Genomic DNA, 14,495 nt, shown 5'->3' on the forward strand with positions numbered 1-14,495 from the left:
ACTAAAGAGGGACTTAAATTGACAGATTATCAAGAACTTTTAGATTTAACATACAGAATAAGAGAGCAAGAAGAACATTCATTTAAAGAATATTTATTGAATATATGGGAAATAACTATACAGCTGAAAATGCTGGCAGCACTAAGATAAGTTCAACATAATAAAATTTTGACGGATGTAAAAGTGGAAAAGTGATTTGAATGGTTGTAGTAAAATATGCAGGGACGTATGATACGTAAAGAGGGACGCGGGTGGCGCTGTGGGTTAAATCACACAGAGCCTAGGGCTTGCCAATCTAGAAGGTCGACGGTTCGAATCCCCGCAACGGGGTGAGCTCCCGTTGCTTGGTCCCAGCTCCTGCCAACCTAGCAGTTCGAAAGCACGTCAAAGTGCAAGTAGATAAATAGGTACCGCTCCGATGGGAAAATAAACGGCATTTCCGTGCACTGCTCTGGTTCAGCAGAAGCGGCTTTGTCATGTTGGCCACATGACCTGGAAGCTGTACGCCAGCTCCCTCAGCCAATAACGCAATATGAGCGCCACAACCCCAGAGTTGGTCACGACTGGACTTAATGGTCAGGGGTCTCTTTACCTTTACCTTATGATACGTAAAGTGAACCATGGAAGGAGGAGAGAAGTCACTGGATATTTTAAAGTTTATTTTGAAATGTAAAATTGAAAACTTAATAAAATTATTATAGATGGGGGGGGGAGAATTGGCCAAATTGGCTACCCACAGGTACTTGCCAGAATGCCTCTGCTCTGCCTCCAGTCAGAGGCAGCAATGCTCCTGAATGTGAGTTGCTGGAAACCACAGGTGGGGGAGAGTTGTTGCTGCACTCAGATCCTGTTTGTGGGTTTCCTTTGGGGGCATCTGGTTGGCCATTGCAAGAACAGGAGGCTGGACTAGAGGGGCAACTGGCCTGACCCAATCTAGAGCTTGTCTGATGTTCTCCTTCTCTCCTTGCAGAAGAAGATCATGATCATCATTTGCTGCGTGGTGCTGGGCATTGTGATCGCCTCAACGGTTGGCGGGATTTTCGGCTAGAAGCCCAAGACTCTCTTTTTTTGGAGGGGGGAACGCAGAGGTGGAGAGTGCCTGGGCCCAGCCAGACAGCCGCAACCCCCAGACCCTGCAGCGGAAGCAGCAGCCACCACCCCAGGGGGGAACTGGCCCACCAGCACTGCTCCCATCTCTTATGCATGATTGTTCGTGTTAATGCTGCGTGTCCAGTGCAGTGGGGTGGGGGGCGGGAGGAAGGCCACAGACACATGCAATTTCCCCACCTGATCTCTTCAGAGGGACACCCCCCCTTTTGCTTCCACTGGCCAACGACTCCCCTCCTCTCTGTTTTCTTTCCATCCCAGTGAGGTCCCTCTTTTTCTTCTCTTTCCTCTTTGCCTTCAAAGGTGAGTTTGCCAACAAAGGTGTGCAAAATTGGATCCTGCTCTCTCCCAGGGGAGGGGCCAAGATTTTCTCTTTCTCTCCACCCCCTGATCTCTCCAGCCACAGAATGGGCAGGCTGGCCTGTTGTTTCTTGCTCCCTTCTGTCTTGCTCTGAGCCAGGTTCTTGTCTCGTCCCCTCAGCATCAGGAGAGCTTGTGAGGCCTGCCTCTTGCCCTGCACCGTCAAGGCCTGCCTATGTATTGAAAACAGGATGCCACCTTTTCACTTAAGGCGGCCGCGGGGTGGTGTGCAACTCTAGATTTAAATCAAATGCAATGTTTTTATTTTTTATAAAGGACAGACACTTTTAGAAGTAGGCAGGAGCCACCTGTCAACAGAAGCAGGCTGTCAACGCTACGTCCCCATTATTTTTAGATGTTCTCTCTCAAGGTTTTCAGGCCTATGCTGAATAGCGTCCTGGTTTTTGGGGGGGTGGAGGGGGTTGCGGTTTGCAGTCCATGAATCTTCCTGTCCAAATGTGCTGTGGCTCTGTCTCTCTCAAGCCCTACAGCAGCAAAGCTCGTGTTCTGAATTTCCAGGTGTGAAACGGCGCCTCCTTCTAGAATTTCCAAAACGTTCCAAGTGGCACCGATTCAACACTTCACATGTGGGCAGCTTTACCCTCTCAGGGAAACCCTCCATGGACTTAAGATCTGTAACTGAGTTTCTCGAGCTGCTCATCTCCGGCTTCCCCAAATGTTTCTGGCCTCTCAACTCCCATCATCCCTCACCATTCCTGCATTGCAGGGAGTTGGAATAGATGACCCATTGGGGTCCCTTTTGACTCTGCACCTCTGTGCTGGCTGCTAGGAGTCAACACCCGGAGGTCCACAGGTTCCCTGCCCTGTGCAAGGCTGTGTCTAGCGGCTCTCTGCGTGAGTTTGTGTGCACCTTGCCAGACCAGTTACTCCCTCTGCCACATTTTTCCTCTTTGCTACAAGCCAAAAGCGCACACAGACGGTTGTGCCTGCTAGCAGTAGGTGACGGGGGCATGCTGCTCCCAGGGGCGACTGAGCAAATAGCTAACCCTTTGGAAACGCAGAACCTGTGTTGAATCCACCATCTGTCCCTGGGCCAGGGGGTCAGGAGAGAAGCTGCGGGCTGCACATGGGTGGGAAACCAGATGTTCCTGCCTTCCAAACTCATAGAACCGCAGAACTATAAGGCACCAAAAGGCTCATCTAGGCCAACTCCCTGCAATGCAGGACTCCCAACAGCCCCGAGCAGCATGGCCATAATGGGAGTTGCAGCCCAACATCCAGAGAGCCATAGCTGGCTCCCGTCCCTGCCACAAGGAGAGGGGTTTCTGCCCTCCCTCCCTCCCCCAGAGCCCATTAAGGGTGGTGCCAGTTACATATGCAATGCAGCAAGTGCCAACCCCCACCCTGCACCCCGGTCTTTTAACTCTGCTCTTCCAGCTGCTTCCCAGCACCAGCAGGTCTCTTGGAGAAAAGCAACACTGCCATTGTCTGGATCCAGAGCGCTCTCCTCCCTTAGCCATCGGAGTGCAATGGGACCCTTTTAACAAGGCGTTTGCTCTGCCTCCTGAATGTGCTCTGCTCACAAGCCGAGGCCCTGGAACGAGCAGGATGAGGCCTGCTCCGCCCCCGAGAGGACCTCAGCTGCACCTACTGCAGAACTACTCCGGGCTCCGGCCTGCCATTTTTTTGAGAGTCCGCACGGCAGTTGCATCAACAACTGTGTGGTCCTTCTGCAGCCTGAGAACGTTGTCTCCCTCTCTCTTGCTGCAGGACCACAGACCTTCCTTCCCCCGGCATCAGCTGGGGCAGGGGCCAAAGACCCCCTTTCTGCAGAGCACATGCAATTTACGTTTGTAGACTTTGCTCTCTGCCATCCGCTTTCTTCTTCCCCGCATTTCCTGGCCCTAAATCTTCTGCACGCAGCCTGGCATGGCGGCATTTGGCCATTGGTGGCCTCTGCTGCTTTGCTCCTCCTCCAGACCTTCCCTGCTTTCCTTGCATGTCAAAACCTGAGCCATCTGTGATGTGTCTGTGCTCTGGAAGCTGTTCTGCCCTCCAAGACAACAAACCTGCCAGTTGTTGGGGTGTGTATGTGTGTATTTTGTTTTTTAATTCAGAGAGCCCTGAAGTGCCACCACCAGTATTCCGCCTCCTCACAGGAAAAGGACATTTATTGATCCATCTTTGTGGAGGCCTCCCCTGGAGTCTCGTAGCATCGCTGTGTTGCTGTGTGAAGCCAAGTGTCCTTCTCTCTCTCTCTGTGTGTCTGTCCTCACAAGCTGCCTCGCTCTCCTGCCTTTGTGGATGTGGAACTGTCCGTCCGTCTGTTGCCTTCTTCTGACGTTCTGGCCTGCTTAGTTTACCCTTTACGCCACAACCCCCTCTATAAAACTTCAGGTGGAAAAGCAGCTTCCTTTCCTGGATGGGATTTTATGTAGAATTAAACAAAAAAGTGTTTATATCTGTGAAGTGTTTCCTGGCTCCTCTGTGTGTTTGGAAGGTGGGGGTGTTGCCCTCCTGTTGACTATGCAGCCACCTGGTTTAAAAACTCTGTCCCTCTCTAACATACAGGAAGGCTACTGACATGCCTCAATGCTTAGGTTTTAGGAGTTGGGGAAGGTGAAGAGATGCAGAAGTTATTCCTGAAAATCCAACTCTTACCGTTCTCTGGCCCTTGAGCCCTTTCTGTGGGTGTTATGAAATCTTAAGGACCTTCAGCATGGAGAGCTCAGCTTTTCCGGCAGCTGAGAGGCCTACATGCCCCCAGGCGGTGTGGTTTTCTCCATGAGTCTTTAAATGTTTTACCTGCCCAAAGGAGCCGGGCTACTTCCAAAAAGTTTATAGGGGAGAACAAGGGGTTTGGACAATAGCAAGTGAGCAGGATAAGTGCACACATAGGCAGGGAACCTGTAGCCCTCTTAAAGATTAAAAGCTTCCCTAAACAGGGTGGCTTAATTTAAAAGTCTGCGAGTCAAGGGCGGGGGGGTGGAGATTGAGCTCAGAGAACCCCGCATACAGCCAGCCCCACTTGATCTAGTAATCCAACATCTCAGGAAAGGGTTGTTGGTTTTTTAATCTTTTAATAGCCGCTGCCACAAAGCTTTCTGTCTTTGGGTGGGAAATATCTGCAGCCCTCTTCCAGATAGTCCTGGACTCAAACTCCCATCTGTCAGGGATGATGGTGGTTGTAGTTCAGCAACATCAGGAGGAGGGGGGGGCAAAATATTCCCCACCCCCAGCATATACTACCCTGTGTTTCAAAGCATTTTATTTTAGCCTGGCACTTTTCTAGCAGAGGGGAATCACATCTCCCCGCCTCCTAGAGTGGTAAAAGACGAGGCCTCCTCTGAAACACTGCCTGGGATGGAGGGCTCTGGAAAAGACGAGCCACCATCTTGCAGCAGGCAGAAGGAACCACACCCCCCCCGCAGCAAAATTGGGCAGATGCTACTTTTTTGTCTCTTCAAAGCAGTCCTTGCTGGGTCTGGTGAAAGGACGTTCCCAGTCTGGAGGGAGTCAAGTGTCCCACGTGAAAATCCAGTGGCTGATATCACATCCCTCTTTAGAGGCTGCAGACTGGTGCTGAAATGCTCCATGCCATGATCAACGGCATTGTGATCAGAAGTGAGGCCGCCGCTTCCGGCCAGTGTACTTTGTGTCTGCCCGGACATCCCTGCAGGGAAAGCGTGAAAGAAGAAAGGGTAATGGGGTATGTGAGGAAGGGGGAAGGATTTGACCATCTTTATCTTGTCAGCATATAAATCTGTTTGCCTATTTGCTACCTGGCCAGGTTCAAGGTGTTAGTCAAGCCCTTAACAACTTGGGATCTTTTTACTTATGGAATCACTTTACCCCGTATACAAGTCAAACCTCTGTTTTCGAACGTCTTGGCTGCTGAACGTTTCAGAAGCCGAAAGCTGAAAACCCAGAAGTAAATGCTTCCGTTTTCGAACGCGCCTCGGAAGTCGAACGGCTTCCGAGGTGTGTTTCTCAATTTTCCCCATTGAACTTGCTGACAGCCCTTTGATCCTCAGTTTTCGAACGTTTCGGAAGTCAAATGGACTTCTGGAACGGATTACACTATCAAAGGGAGGTTCCACTATACGTCCACTTGACTGCTTCAATCAACAGAACGGGCACTCTTACAGATGCCATGTAAAACCCATTCTGCATATATAAGAACTAGTGTGGCAGCACCTGCACTTTGGAACTCCCTGCCTAGTGATATCAGGCATGCACCTTCTTTTTAGACAGGCCTACCCAGATGATTAGAAAGTTGATGCAAATTTTAATCTGTTTTCAGCCTATTGCTTTAGCTTTACTAAAAGTCTTTAAGTTGTTAATTTTATTGGGGTTTACCGCTCCCTGCAAACTGCTTTGAGGGCTTTATGCGAATCAGTTTTATGAAATAAATAAATGAACGGATCTACTCTGGTAGGGAGCGCCAAGTGCCACCCTCAGCACACAACCCCCGCAAGACCAAACGCTGGATGGGTTCTTGGGGCTGCAAATTGTTCCCTTCCCAATCCGTTAGATTGATTGGTTGATAAGCAGGGTAGGAGGGGAAAGCCCCTCGTCCTCAGCTGAGGAAGGGAGCCTTTGTGTGTGTGTGGGAAAGCTTGCTGGAGTATAGGCAGCAAAAATGGTTTTAACATTGGGAAGGGGGGGGGGTGTTGCAAAAAAGCAGCCCAGGTTTCTGAAGACGTGTGAAGGAATTTGCTAGTTATTTTCATAAGGCCATGCTTTCCCTCTCTGTAGCCTGGGATGTTACTTTTTGCTCTCCCTGGCAAAGTCGTTGCCTGAAACCTAATGGCAACTTCTGCCTGTTGCGTGGCCTTGAAAGTCTGCCTGTGCTCTGATGGGTTCATTTGCAAGCTTGTCAAAAGCTGGCCTGCTCTTAGAGACGCCTTTGGAACTTACTACCCCTGCTTAACCTGATAAAGCTGTGCTTCACATCCTAACTGGCCAAAAATCCACGACAATAACCACAGCTGCTGAACGCATGCCGCCCACAGATTGAGGGCAAATGCAACCCCTCCATTAAAATTTTACCACCTTAGATGACCTGCCTACACCCAAGGGTGCCCCCATGCACCCAGGATAGAGAGGCCAGGCTTACCTGCCCTGCCGCCGCCTCCGTTCCTTCTTCTCGAAGACCCAGTCCCGGCTCTTCTTTGCAGACTTCCCTTTGATGTTCTTGAACCGTGTCCTTGGAAGGGAACAAGGATGAAGTCAGGAACCAGCCCCCGTCTCCTCCACCACCATGTTGGTCCTGCCACTGACTCGCCAAGGGGCACTTTTAAAAATAAATGGATCACTATACTGCCTGTGAAGTGTTTTAGAAGTATCCCTTTCGGCAACCATCACAGGTTTTAAAACAACAACAAATGCCACTGAAACTAGACAGTTAAAAAAAATCCAATGAAGCTGAATATTGGAAGGTTTAAGACAGATAAAGGACTTCTTCATGTGCCAAGTAGTTAGAACAACGGAACTCTCCCGCAGGAGGAAGTGATGGCTACCAACTTGGAGGGCTTTCAAAGAGCATTCGACAAATTCATGAAGGAGGAGCGGGCTATCGATGGCTGCTGGCCAGGATGGCTGTGCTCTGTCTCCAAGGTCAGAGGTAGTGTTGCTTCTGAATGCCAGTTGCTAGAAACTATAGGAAGGGACGTTGCCCTTGTTTGAGTCCTGCTTGCTGCTGTCCTATTTGTGGATTGACAGTAGCTCGGTCATCCGGCTTTGGGAGTTATTAGCCAGAAGTCCCTGATAATCTTCAGTCTGCTATTCCAGGGATTCGCTGGGCTCTCATAGGAGGGCTGAGACACTTGCAGGGCAGGCTGTATGAGGCAGGAAAACATAGCAACCAGGAGCTTCCGGGTGCCATGATGAAGAACCTCTGGCTCTTACTCTATGTCTGTCCCCCAAGCCGCAGAGGGTGGGTCTCGCCTTATGCAGCTGCAAGGGGGGAGACATTTGCTGATGGGGTGTGTGCAAAGCCTACACAGTCCAGAAAGGGCAGCTCAACTGCTTTAGATCAGTGGTTGCCAAAGTGGGAAGTAGCACCCCCTGGCTGAGGGGGGATTACCTAGGGGGGTGCAGGAAGTGTCAATGACTTATCAGACTTTATCAGACTTTGAAAAGTTGTTATCCCGGGATCAGATTCATCAGTCTTGTTGAAATAATTCAAATAAATAGTTTGTACTGGATTTTGAATGAATGCGCAATTAATTGTGCTAGTGTTTTGAATTTTATTGAGCCATCGTCTTCTTTAGGGGGTCGTACAAAATGCTATTCTGAACTATGCTTTTTATGGGGAACCGAGAACTGGAGGTGAGTTTATGGAAGCAAGAGGGTGGTGGCTCAAAAGCATTTGGGAACCACTGCTTTAGACAGCCTGTTAAAAGGAGTTGTGGCTCCTCACAGCCACCTTAAGAGATATACCACTATTGTTCCCATTGCACGGTTGGGAGAACTGAGGTCAAGAGGGGAGAGGGCCCTTGTGCCTAAATCCTACTTGCAAGTTTCCCAGTTGGGGCACCTGGTTGATAACTGAGAGCAGAATGCTGGACTAAATGGGCCATTGGCCTGATCCAGCAGACACTTCATACGTTATGGTTATCAATAAATCCCCTACATTAAAGAGTGGCATGCTTTCATGCAGTTAAGCAACCTTTTAAAGCCGTGGGCCAGTCCATCGCCCCTCAGACCATGTGGTGGGCTGGACTATATTGGGGGGGGGGACGAATTCCTATGCCCCACAAATAACCCAGAGATGCATTTTAAATAAAAGGACACATTCTACTCATGTAAAAACATGCTGATTCCCAGACCGTCCGTGGGCCAGATTGAGAAGGCAATTGGACCGCATCCGGCCCACGGGCCTTAGGTTGCCTACCCCTGAGTTAAGCTGTGACAGCAAGCTCCCCCTTCCTCCGGGTCCCCTACAGCCTCCCCGATTCAAGGTGAACAGCGCTGTCCCTGTGGCCTCTCCCAACCCTGACTCAGTACCTTTCATTGGTAAACTTTGCCCTCGCAGTCTCCTCATCACTGCATTCTGTGCCAAGACCCTGTCGGGGGAAAGCGGGAAAACACACACACAGCACATCAGGGGAGATGAGAAAACCAGAGCGATGCAGCTGCTTTTATTGTTCAGAGCAAACCCTCTCCTGCATCTCTGGTGCACCCCCTGGCCCACCCCCAATAGCCCCACAGATTGTTACCTTTGGCAACGCATCTGCTGCACCAACAAAAAGACAGAGAAAGAACCTGGGAGAAAAAGAGACACAAAATAAGGAGAATCTGAAAAAGGGGAACATATATATATTTTTTTACTTGTGCACCAAGTTCTCCTGACAGCCCACAAGGAGTTACTTTATTCAGAGAGGAGCTACTAGTCTGCCTATCTGCCCCCTTGACTGTCAACCCTCATCAGAAGTAGCTGCTTTCCAATGTTGCCGGAAAAGTTTTTCCTTAGCTCTCCACTCCAGGAGGTTGCATTCTCCAGATGAAGCGCAGCCGGAAGATGAAATGCCTTTCTGAGCGATTTGCCCGGGAAAGGAGAGGCCTCGATTAAAGTCTCAAGGAAGCCAGCTGTCACACAGGAGTGAACTAGATTGCTTTGGGTGCCTCCTTCTCCTTAGAGGCCTCCATGACTACTAGGTTTGGTATACAGGATTTGAATGCATCCCTCATGTAAGATTGCTCGCCATCACAGGCAGGGCAGCGCAGAAAGAGTCAGTTTCTGGCAACCCCCCTGCATTGCTCTGGCCCTGCAAAAGCCTCCCCAGGCAATATGGAAGGCAGAACAAAGAGCCCTCCCTGGTCTCCAAATGGAAGAGGACTCACTTCTTGGCTTTGGCGCTGTTGGGGTAGTCAATCACCATGCCGCCTGTGAAGCCAGCCTTCATGGCTTGGGAGGTGATGAGTTCCAGCTGGCAGGAGAAACGGAAGACAGGTGAGTCTGAGCAGCCGGGGCAGGGGGCTCCCTCCTCTAATGGGACCTTCTTAGCATGCCAACCCTGCCAATCCTTTAACTCCAGATTCTTTGTCTCTCTACCCGACTGGGGATTAGGGAACCACAACTTCAGCTAAGCCACACGTAGTCAGGCATCGGGAAGAATCAAATAGTTGGAAAGGACACCAAGGGTCATCTAGTCCAACCCCCTGCAGTGCAAGAATGACAGCTAAAGAATCCCTGAGATATGGATTCTACTAGCATGGCTAGTGGCCACTGACAGCTTTCTCCTCTATGGATGAGGGAGGGAAGAACCATGTACGCCAACTTTGAGAAAAGGGTGAAATAGAAATGCAAATAAATTCCAGCAGAGCCTCACCAGGCTTCGCTAAACACCATCAACTTGTGGGGAAAAAGCTGGCTACATGCCAAAGGGTGCCAATGACACTAGGCCCCTGCAAACCAACTCCTATATGAGCCCCCAAAGAGTCCTTGAGGGTGTCACATCTCCAGGCACAGCACAGAACCAAGAGCAGCAGGCCCTTGCAGATCTATCCAGAGCCTCAACCTCCAAAAGCCTCCTTCAGCCTATCCCTGGCAGCTCTGGGCCTCTGGCTGTGCCAGGCCTACCCCCCCCCCCACCCCACCCCACAGTTCCCACAGGAGACGCACCTGCTGAGAGTTTTCTGGGTACAGCTGGAGGACGGCACGGGCTCCTCGGGCCTGTATGAAGAAAGGACAGTCAAAAACAGCCTATGGAGCATCCTTCTATCTGGCCAAGCGTCTCTATTGGGAGTCTCTAAACTTCTTAGGCCTGTGGGCACATTTGGATTATTGAGGGTTTGGGGGAGAAGTGACCCTCTTTGGTCACTTCTCCCCCAAACTCCAACGTAATCCCAGGATCAGTCCCAGATCTCACAGGACAATCCAACTTCCCACAAGATCTAGCAAGAGCGCTCCCAACTTGCCAACATATAGTTGAAACTGTGCAAGTTAAATGTGCAAAAGAGGCTTTTCCCTCACAGATGGTTTGGAAGAAGCAGGTTTGAGAAACCCTTACCAAAGCAGTATAGAGAGTCGAGAAAAACCGATACAGCCGCTTTGGGGGGCTGTGGGTCTTCTTGTCAGCATTGCATAGCCACTGCACTGCAGAAATACTGCAAGGAGGAAAAACGGGGAGTCCAGTCAGCAAGGGAACGCCTGTCCTCAATGACCTTTCTCAGTGGAATCTCATTCTGCATTTGCTGGTGAGTGAAGTTCTCAGCAGAGTTATCCTACCTGATGCAACCATCAAAGGTTCCTGGCCGGAAGGGGATGCCCTGGCCCATGTCTCCCAGCATCAAGTCACCCTCCACTTCTCGTTCTGCAGCTACATCTGTGTAGGATTAAGAGTACAAGAGGATTTTACCACTCCTGCCAGTTCTGACCAGTCCAAGGCAGGACACCTCAAGCCAAAGGGGCGTGTAAATAAGGGTGTCAATCAGAACTTTTTGCATGTTTATTACTGTAGATCATGGCATCAGTACGGCTGGTATCACTCAATATAAAACATTCTCCTAAATGAACTTTCCTCATCTACAGTAGTACTTATTTCAAACAGGTCCTGGAAAGCATCAAGGAGACAACCTGAGCTGCTAGTATTGATTATAAAGGACAGCACAAGTAATCTAGTTACCAGCAAGATTTAAGAAACAGCTCCTGTAAAAGAATGGGTTCCACACAGACAATAGTAAGCTAGCTGGCTAGGATTATACTCTTTAAACTACCAAATAAGCAGACTAAATGAAATGGAAAACAGGCAGGGCTTTAATAGGGAAGAGACACTAATTACAAAGAAATATAGGTAATATTAAAAATACGCATCTCAGAGACCCCTTTCCATTAGCATATGCTGGCCAAGTGGAAACACATGTAGGATTGAAATGCATCTCTTGTAATGGGGAAAAGTTCTACTTACCCAACATGGCAGAGCTGATGTCCATGCCAACCCAACAGTGTCCTTCCTCGGAGATGTAATCACCACTCAGACCAGAACCACACCTGGCCGGAAGAGCAGCACAGGTTAAGAAATAATGAAACATCGACTGGTTTTCATCTCTTAGCAGGAGCCAAACAGGATTCAGGCATTCAATAGCACCTGCCCAAGCCCCTTTCACAGAACTTTCTCTGCCCAACATCTGGACTAAGCAGCATAAGTCTGGCTCAGCATAAGGAAGCTTACTGAAAGGAGAGCCCTGTCACTGCTGCATCAGCCCAAAAGCGGCTCATTTAGTCCAGTATCCTATTCTCACAGAGGCCAACCAAATGCCTCTTCTGGGAAGCCACCAAACAGGACCTGAGCACAACAGAACTCTCTCCCTTCCTGAGGTTCCCAGCAATTGGTATTCCGAAACATTGCTGCCCCCGACCATGGAGGTAAAGCATATCCAGAATGGCCTTCAATAGCCGTATTATCCTTTGTGATTTTGTCTAATCCCCCTCTACAGCCTCTCAAGTAGGCAACCATCACAACCTCCAGTGGGAAGGAGTTCCATAAGAACAGCTTGTGAGTCTTCCAGCATACTGCTTCCAAGGGCAGAGGAAGATTGTAGCCATCAGGGCCAGTAGCGATTTGATAGCTGAATCCTCTTCCACAGCCATCCAAACTGGTGTCCACTCCTACTTTTAAAGGGAGTGAATCCTATAGCTTTAACTAAAGAAGGACTTTTCTTTGTATTTATGTTCCCGTGATGGACAGGCTCCTTAACTATTCAGCACCCCAACCCAAACTTACTGTCTGGAATAAGCATAACCTCCTACATAAGATGGACAAGACCAAAACTAAATTTTGGAAGCTGGGTTCAAAAAAGAAACTGCCCTCCCATGCTGGCAGTTTAGAGAAAGAAGCAGCAACACACTTAAAGGTACAATGCAGCAAGCTCACCCAACATCCAGCAAGAAACAGGGCCGGTCCTCCGGGAGACCCAGCAGCTCCACAGCCCGTTCGGACATCTGCGACTGGATCTCAATCATTCGAGAGCTGGAGAATGGAAATGCCCCAAAACAAGCAGTGAACAAACCCCAACTCCTCTTGGATGTCTGCAAGGCAGCTTGGGTGGGGTAGGGGGGGGTGGGAGAGCACACACAGGCATTGCACCTATCCCAGATGTTTAAGTGGTAAAACAGGTGTTCCAGTGTTAAGGGGGACAGGACAAAAGCCATATCACACCAATGCCATGCAGTAGGAAAAAAATTGTGTCTGTCTGTATGGATGGGGGAGATGACAACCACTGACATTTGTTGGGGACTGAATTACTAGCATCTATTTACAGACCACCACAACTCTTCCATATATCCTGCTCCTCAAAAACAGTTTAGCTACTACCTCCAGAACAGTCACCTTGTCTTTCTTTTAAATCAAGGACATCCTCTATGCATTTTTTTCTCCATCCATTTTTACACCTCCAAGGACCCTGTCTCTTAGAGCACCCCCAAAGGGCACCACCCACTTTAAAAACCAATGTTTTAAGACATGCTTTAAAAGCTCTTTAAACAAATAGGTTCAAAAAAGAGAATAGCTGCTTTCCTCAGCCCAAGGCTGCCTTACTTGTGTGTGTATTTTCGGGCTTCAGTCTCATCGTAGAACTGGGAAAAGAAAGAGAAATGGGGGGTTTGCATTGAAGAGAGAATGTAAGCACCCTTATGGATCTGACTAACAAGAACATAAGAGCCTGCTGGATCAGGCCAATGGCCCATCTAGTCACGCATTCTGTTCTCAGTGGCCAACCAGATGCTCCAAAGTGAAAGCCACAAGCAAGACCTAAGCGCAACAGCAACTCTTCATTCCTATGGCTTCCAGCAACTGGTACAGTGGTACCTCAACTTACGAATGACTCGACTTACGAATGTTTTGAGTTACACAGTTCCATCCGCCATTTGGGATGCGGTTTAGATAGGATTTTTTTGACTTGCGAATTTTTTTAAAAAAAATTCCCCATTGGCTTCAACTTACGAATTTTTCGACTTATGAAGGTCTGTTCGGAACGGATTAAATTCGTAAGTCGAGGTACCACTGTATTCAGAAGCCTCTGACTGACTGTACAGGCAGAGCACAGCCATCATCACTTGTGGCCTTGATGAATTTGTCCAATCTTCTTTCAAGGCCATCCAAGTTGGTGGCCATTGCTGCCTCCTGTGGGAATGAGTTCCATAGTTCAAACAGGCACTTTGTGAGCTACTCCTTCCTTTTATCTGCCCTGAATCTTCCAACATTCAGCTTCATTTTCACAAGATGGACTGCCTCCGAACATGGGAGGTTCTTTCTGATTATCAGAGTTAACAGCAACTGAGGAATTTCTCAGCTCATAAAAAAGAGAGATCCATTCCCCGCCACCACACAGCTCAGTCGGCAACCTGGAGCCCTCCAAGTGAACTGTGTTACAACGTCCATTAGTCTGGCTGACAGGTGCTGTACTCCAGAACCATCTGGAGGACACCAGGTTGGCATAGACCGATACAGCTGACACCTGGGCGTCTTCTGTTTCTCACATTGGCCACCCAGGTGGCTCCAAGGAGGATGGAAGGAACCACCCTAGCAGCAAGACATGGAGGCAACCTCTATAAAGTTTTGCCCAAAGGTAGATTGCCTCTGTGCTTGGAGGCTCCATTCTTGGTCCTGGGGGCTTACAGGTACGAGCGCTCCACCAGCCCCTGGTAGTCCTCACCCCCGCCTCCCTCTCCCTCTCCCCTCTCTCACTAGTTCGGGGGGCCCGCGATGCTCGGGCCTCTTGCCGCTGGCCGCCATGCTTCAGCGCTTGTCTTCTACGTCACACTCGTGCGACACAGAAGCTGTCGCAGCTGCAGAGATCAGGAGAGAATCCCCAAGAGGGCAATCCTACTTCCTGGATAGCCTATTTCCAGGTTCGTCCTTCCTTCCTTCCTACTGAATTTCCCATTTGATCAAGAGGGTTGCGGAGCGAATCGAGTCGCTTTATCCGGAGGCTACACAAGTGTTGCATAGGCTGTAGCATGTTGTGTAATTGTATTCTTGCCGGCTTGGTTCTGTGAATGAGCCTTTTGAGTGCAAGTCAAGGGCATAGAGGCTTTTTTTAGGTGCACGAGGTGGCCTCTT

The 14,495-nt window shown here is 49.4% G+C and overlaps 2 protein-coding genes across 2 annotated transcripts in view; one reads left to right on the forward strand and one right to left on the reverse strand.

The window, feature by feature from the left end:
• The window catches only part of STX1A (syntaxin 1A), a 42,257-nt gene extending 37,461 nt beyond the window's left edge, over positions 1–4,796 (forward strand). Inside the window, exon 10 of the mRNA XM_035139470.2 lies at positions 971–4,796. Within this exon, the coding sequence (XP_034995361.1) occupies positions 971–1,048 (78 nt within the window). The 3' untranslated portion in view covers positions 1,049–4,796. The remainder of the gene's footprint in view (positions 1–970) is intronic.
• On the reverse strand, positions 4,692–14,210 carry BUD23 (BUD23 rRNA methyltransferase and ribosome maturation factor). Its single transcript, XM_035139472.2, has 12 exons — positions 14,121–14,210; positions 12,972–13,009; positions 12,309–12,404; positions 11,343–11,425; positions 10,664–10,760; positions 10,446–10,542; positions 10,058–10,108; positions 9,277–9,362; positions 8,652–8,697; positions 8,440–8,498; positions 6,548–6,637; positions 4,692–5,101 (listed from the first exon to the last, which is right to left on the reverse strand). Exons 1-12 carry the CDS (start codon positions 14,166–14,168, stop codon positions 5,047–5,049), a joined length of 846 nt encoding a protein of 281 aa, XP_034995363.1. The 5' UTR covers positions 14,169–14,210; the 3' UTR covers positions 4,692–5,046.
• Between the last annotated feature and the right edge of the window lie 285 nt (positions 14,211–14,495).

The sequence above is a fragment of the Zootoca vivipara genome, chromosome 15 (assembly GCF_963506605.1).
Source record: "Zootoca vivipara chromosome 15, rZooViv1.1, whole genome shotgun sequence".
In the NCBI taxonomy this organism is placed as follows: Eukaryota; Metazoa; Chordata; class Lepidosauria; order Squamata; family Lacertidae; genus Zootoca; species Zootoca vivipara.

Excerpts from the sequence above, each read along its gene's own strand:
- BUD23 (XM_035139472.2), bottom strand. The coding sequence starts at position 14,168 with ATGGCGGCCAGCGGCAAGAGGCCCGAGCATCGCGGGCCCCCCGAACTA. Across the intron at positions 8,698-9,276 it reads AACAGCGCCAAAGCCAAGAA|GTTCTTTCTCTGTCTTTTTG; the intron begins GTGAGTCCTCTT and ends TTTTTCTCCCAG. Across the intron at positions 6,638-8,439 it reads GCAAAGTTTACCAATGAAAG|GACACGGTTCAAGAACATCA; the intron begins GTACTGAGTCAG and ends TTCCCTTCCAAG.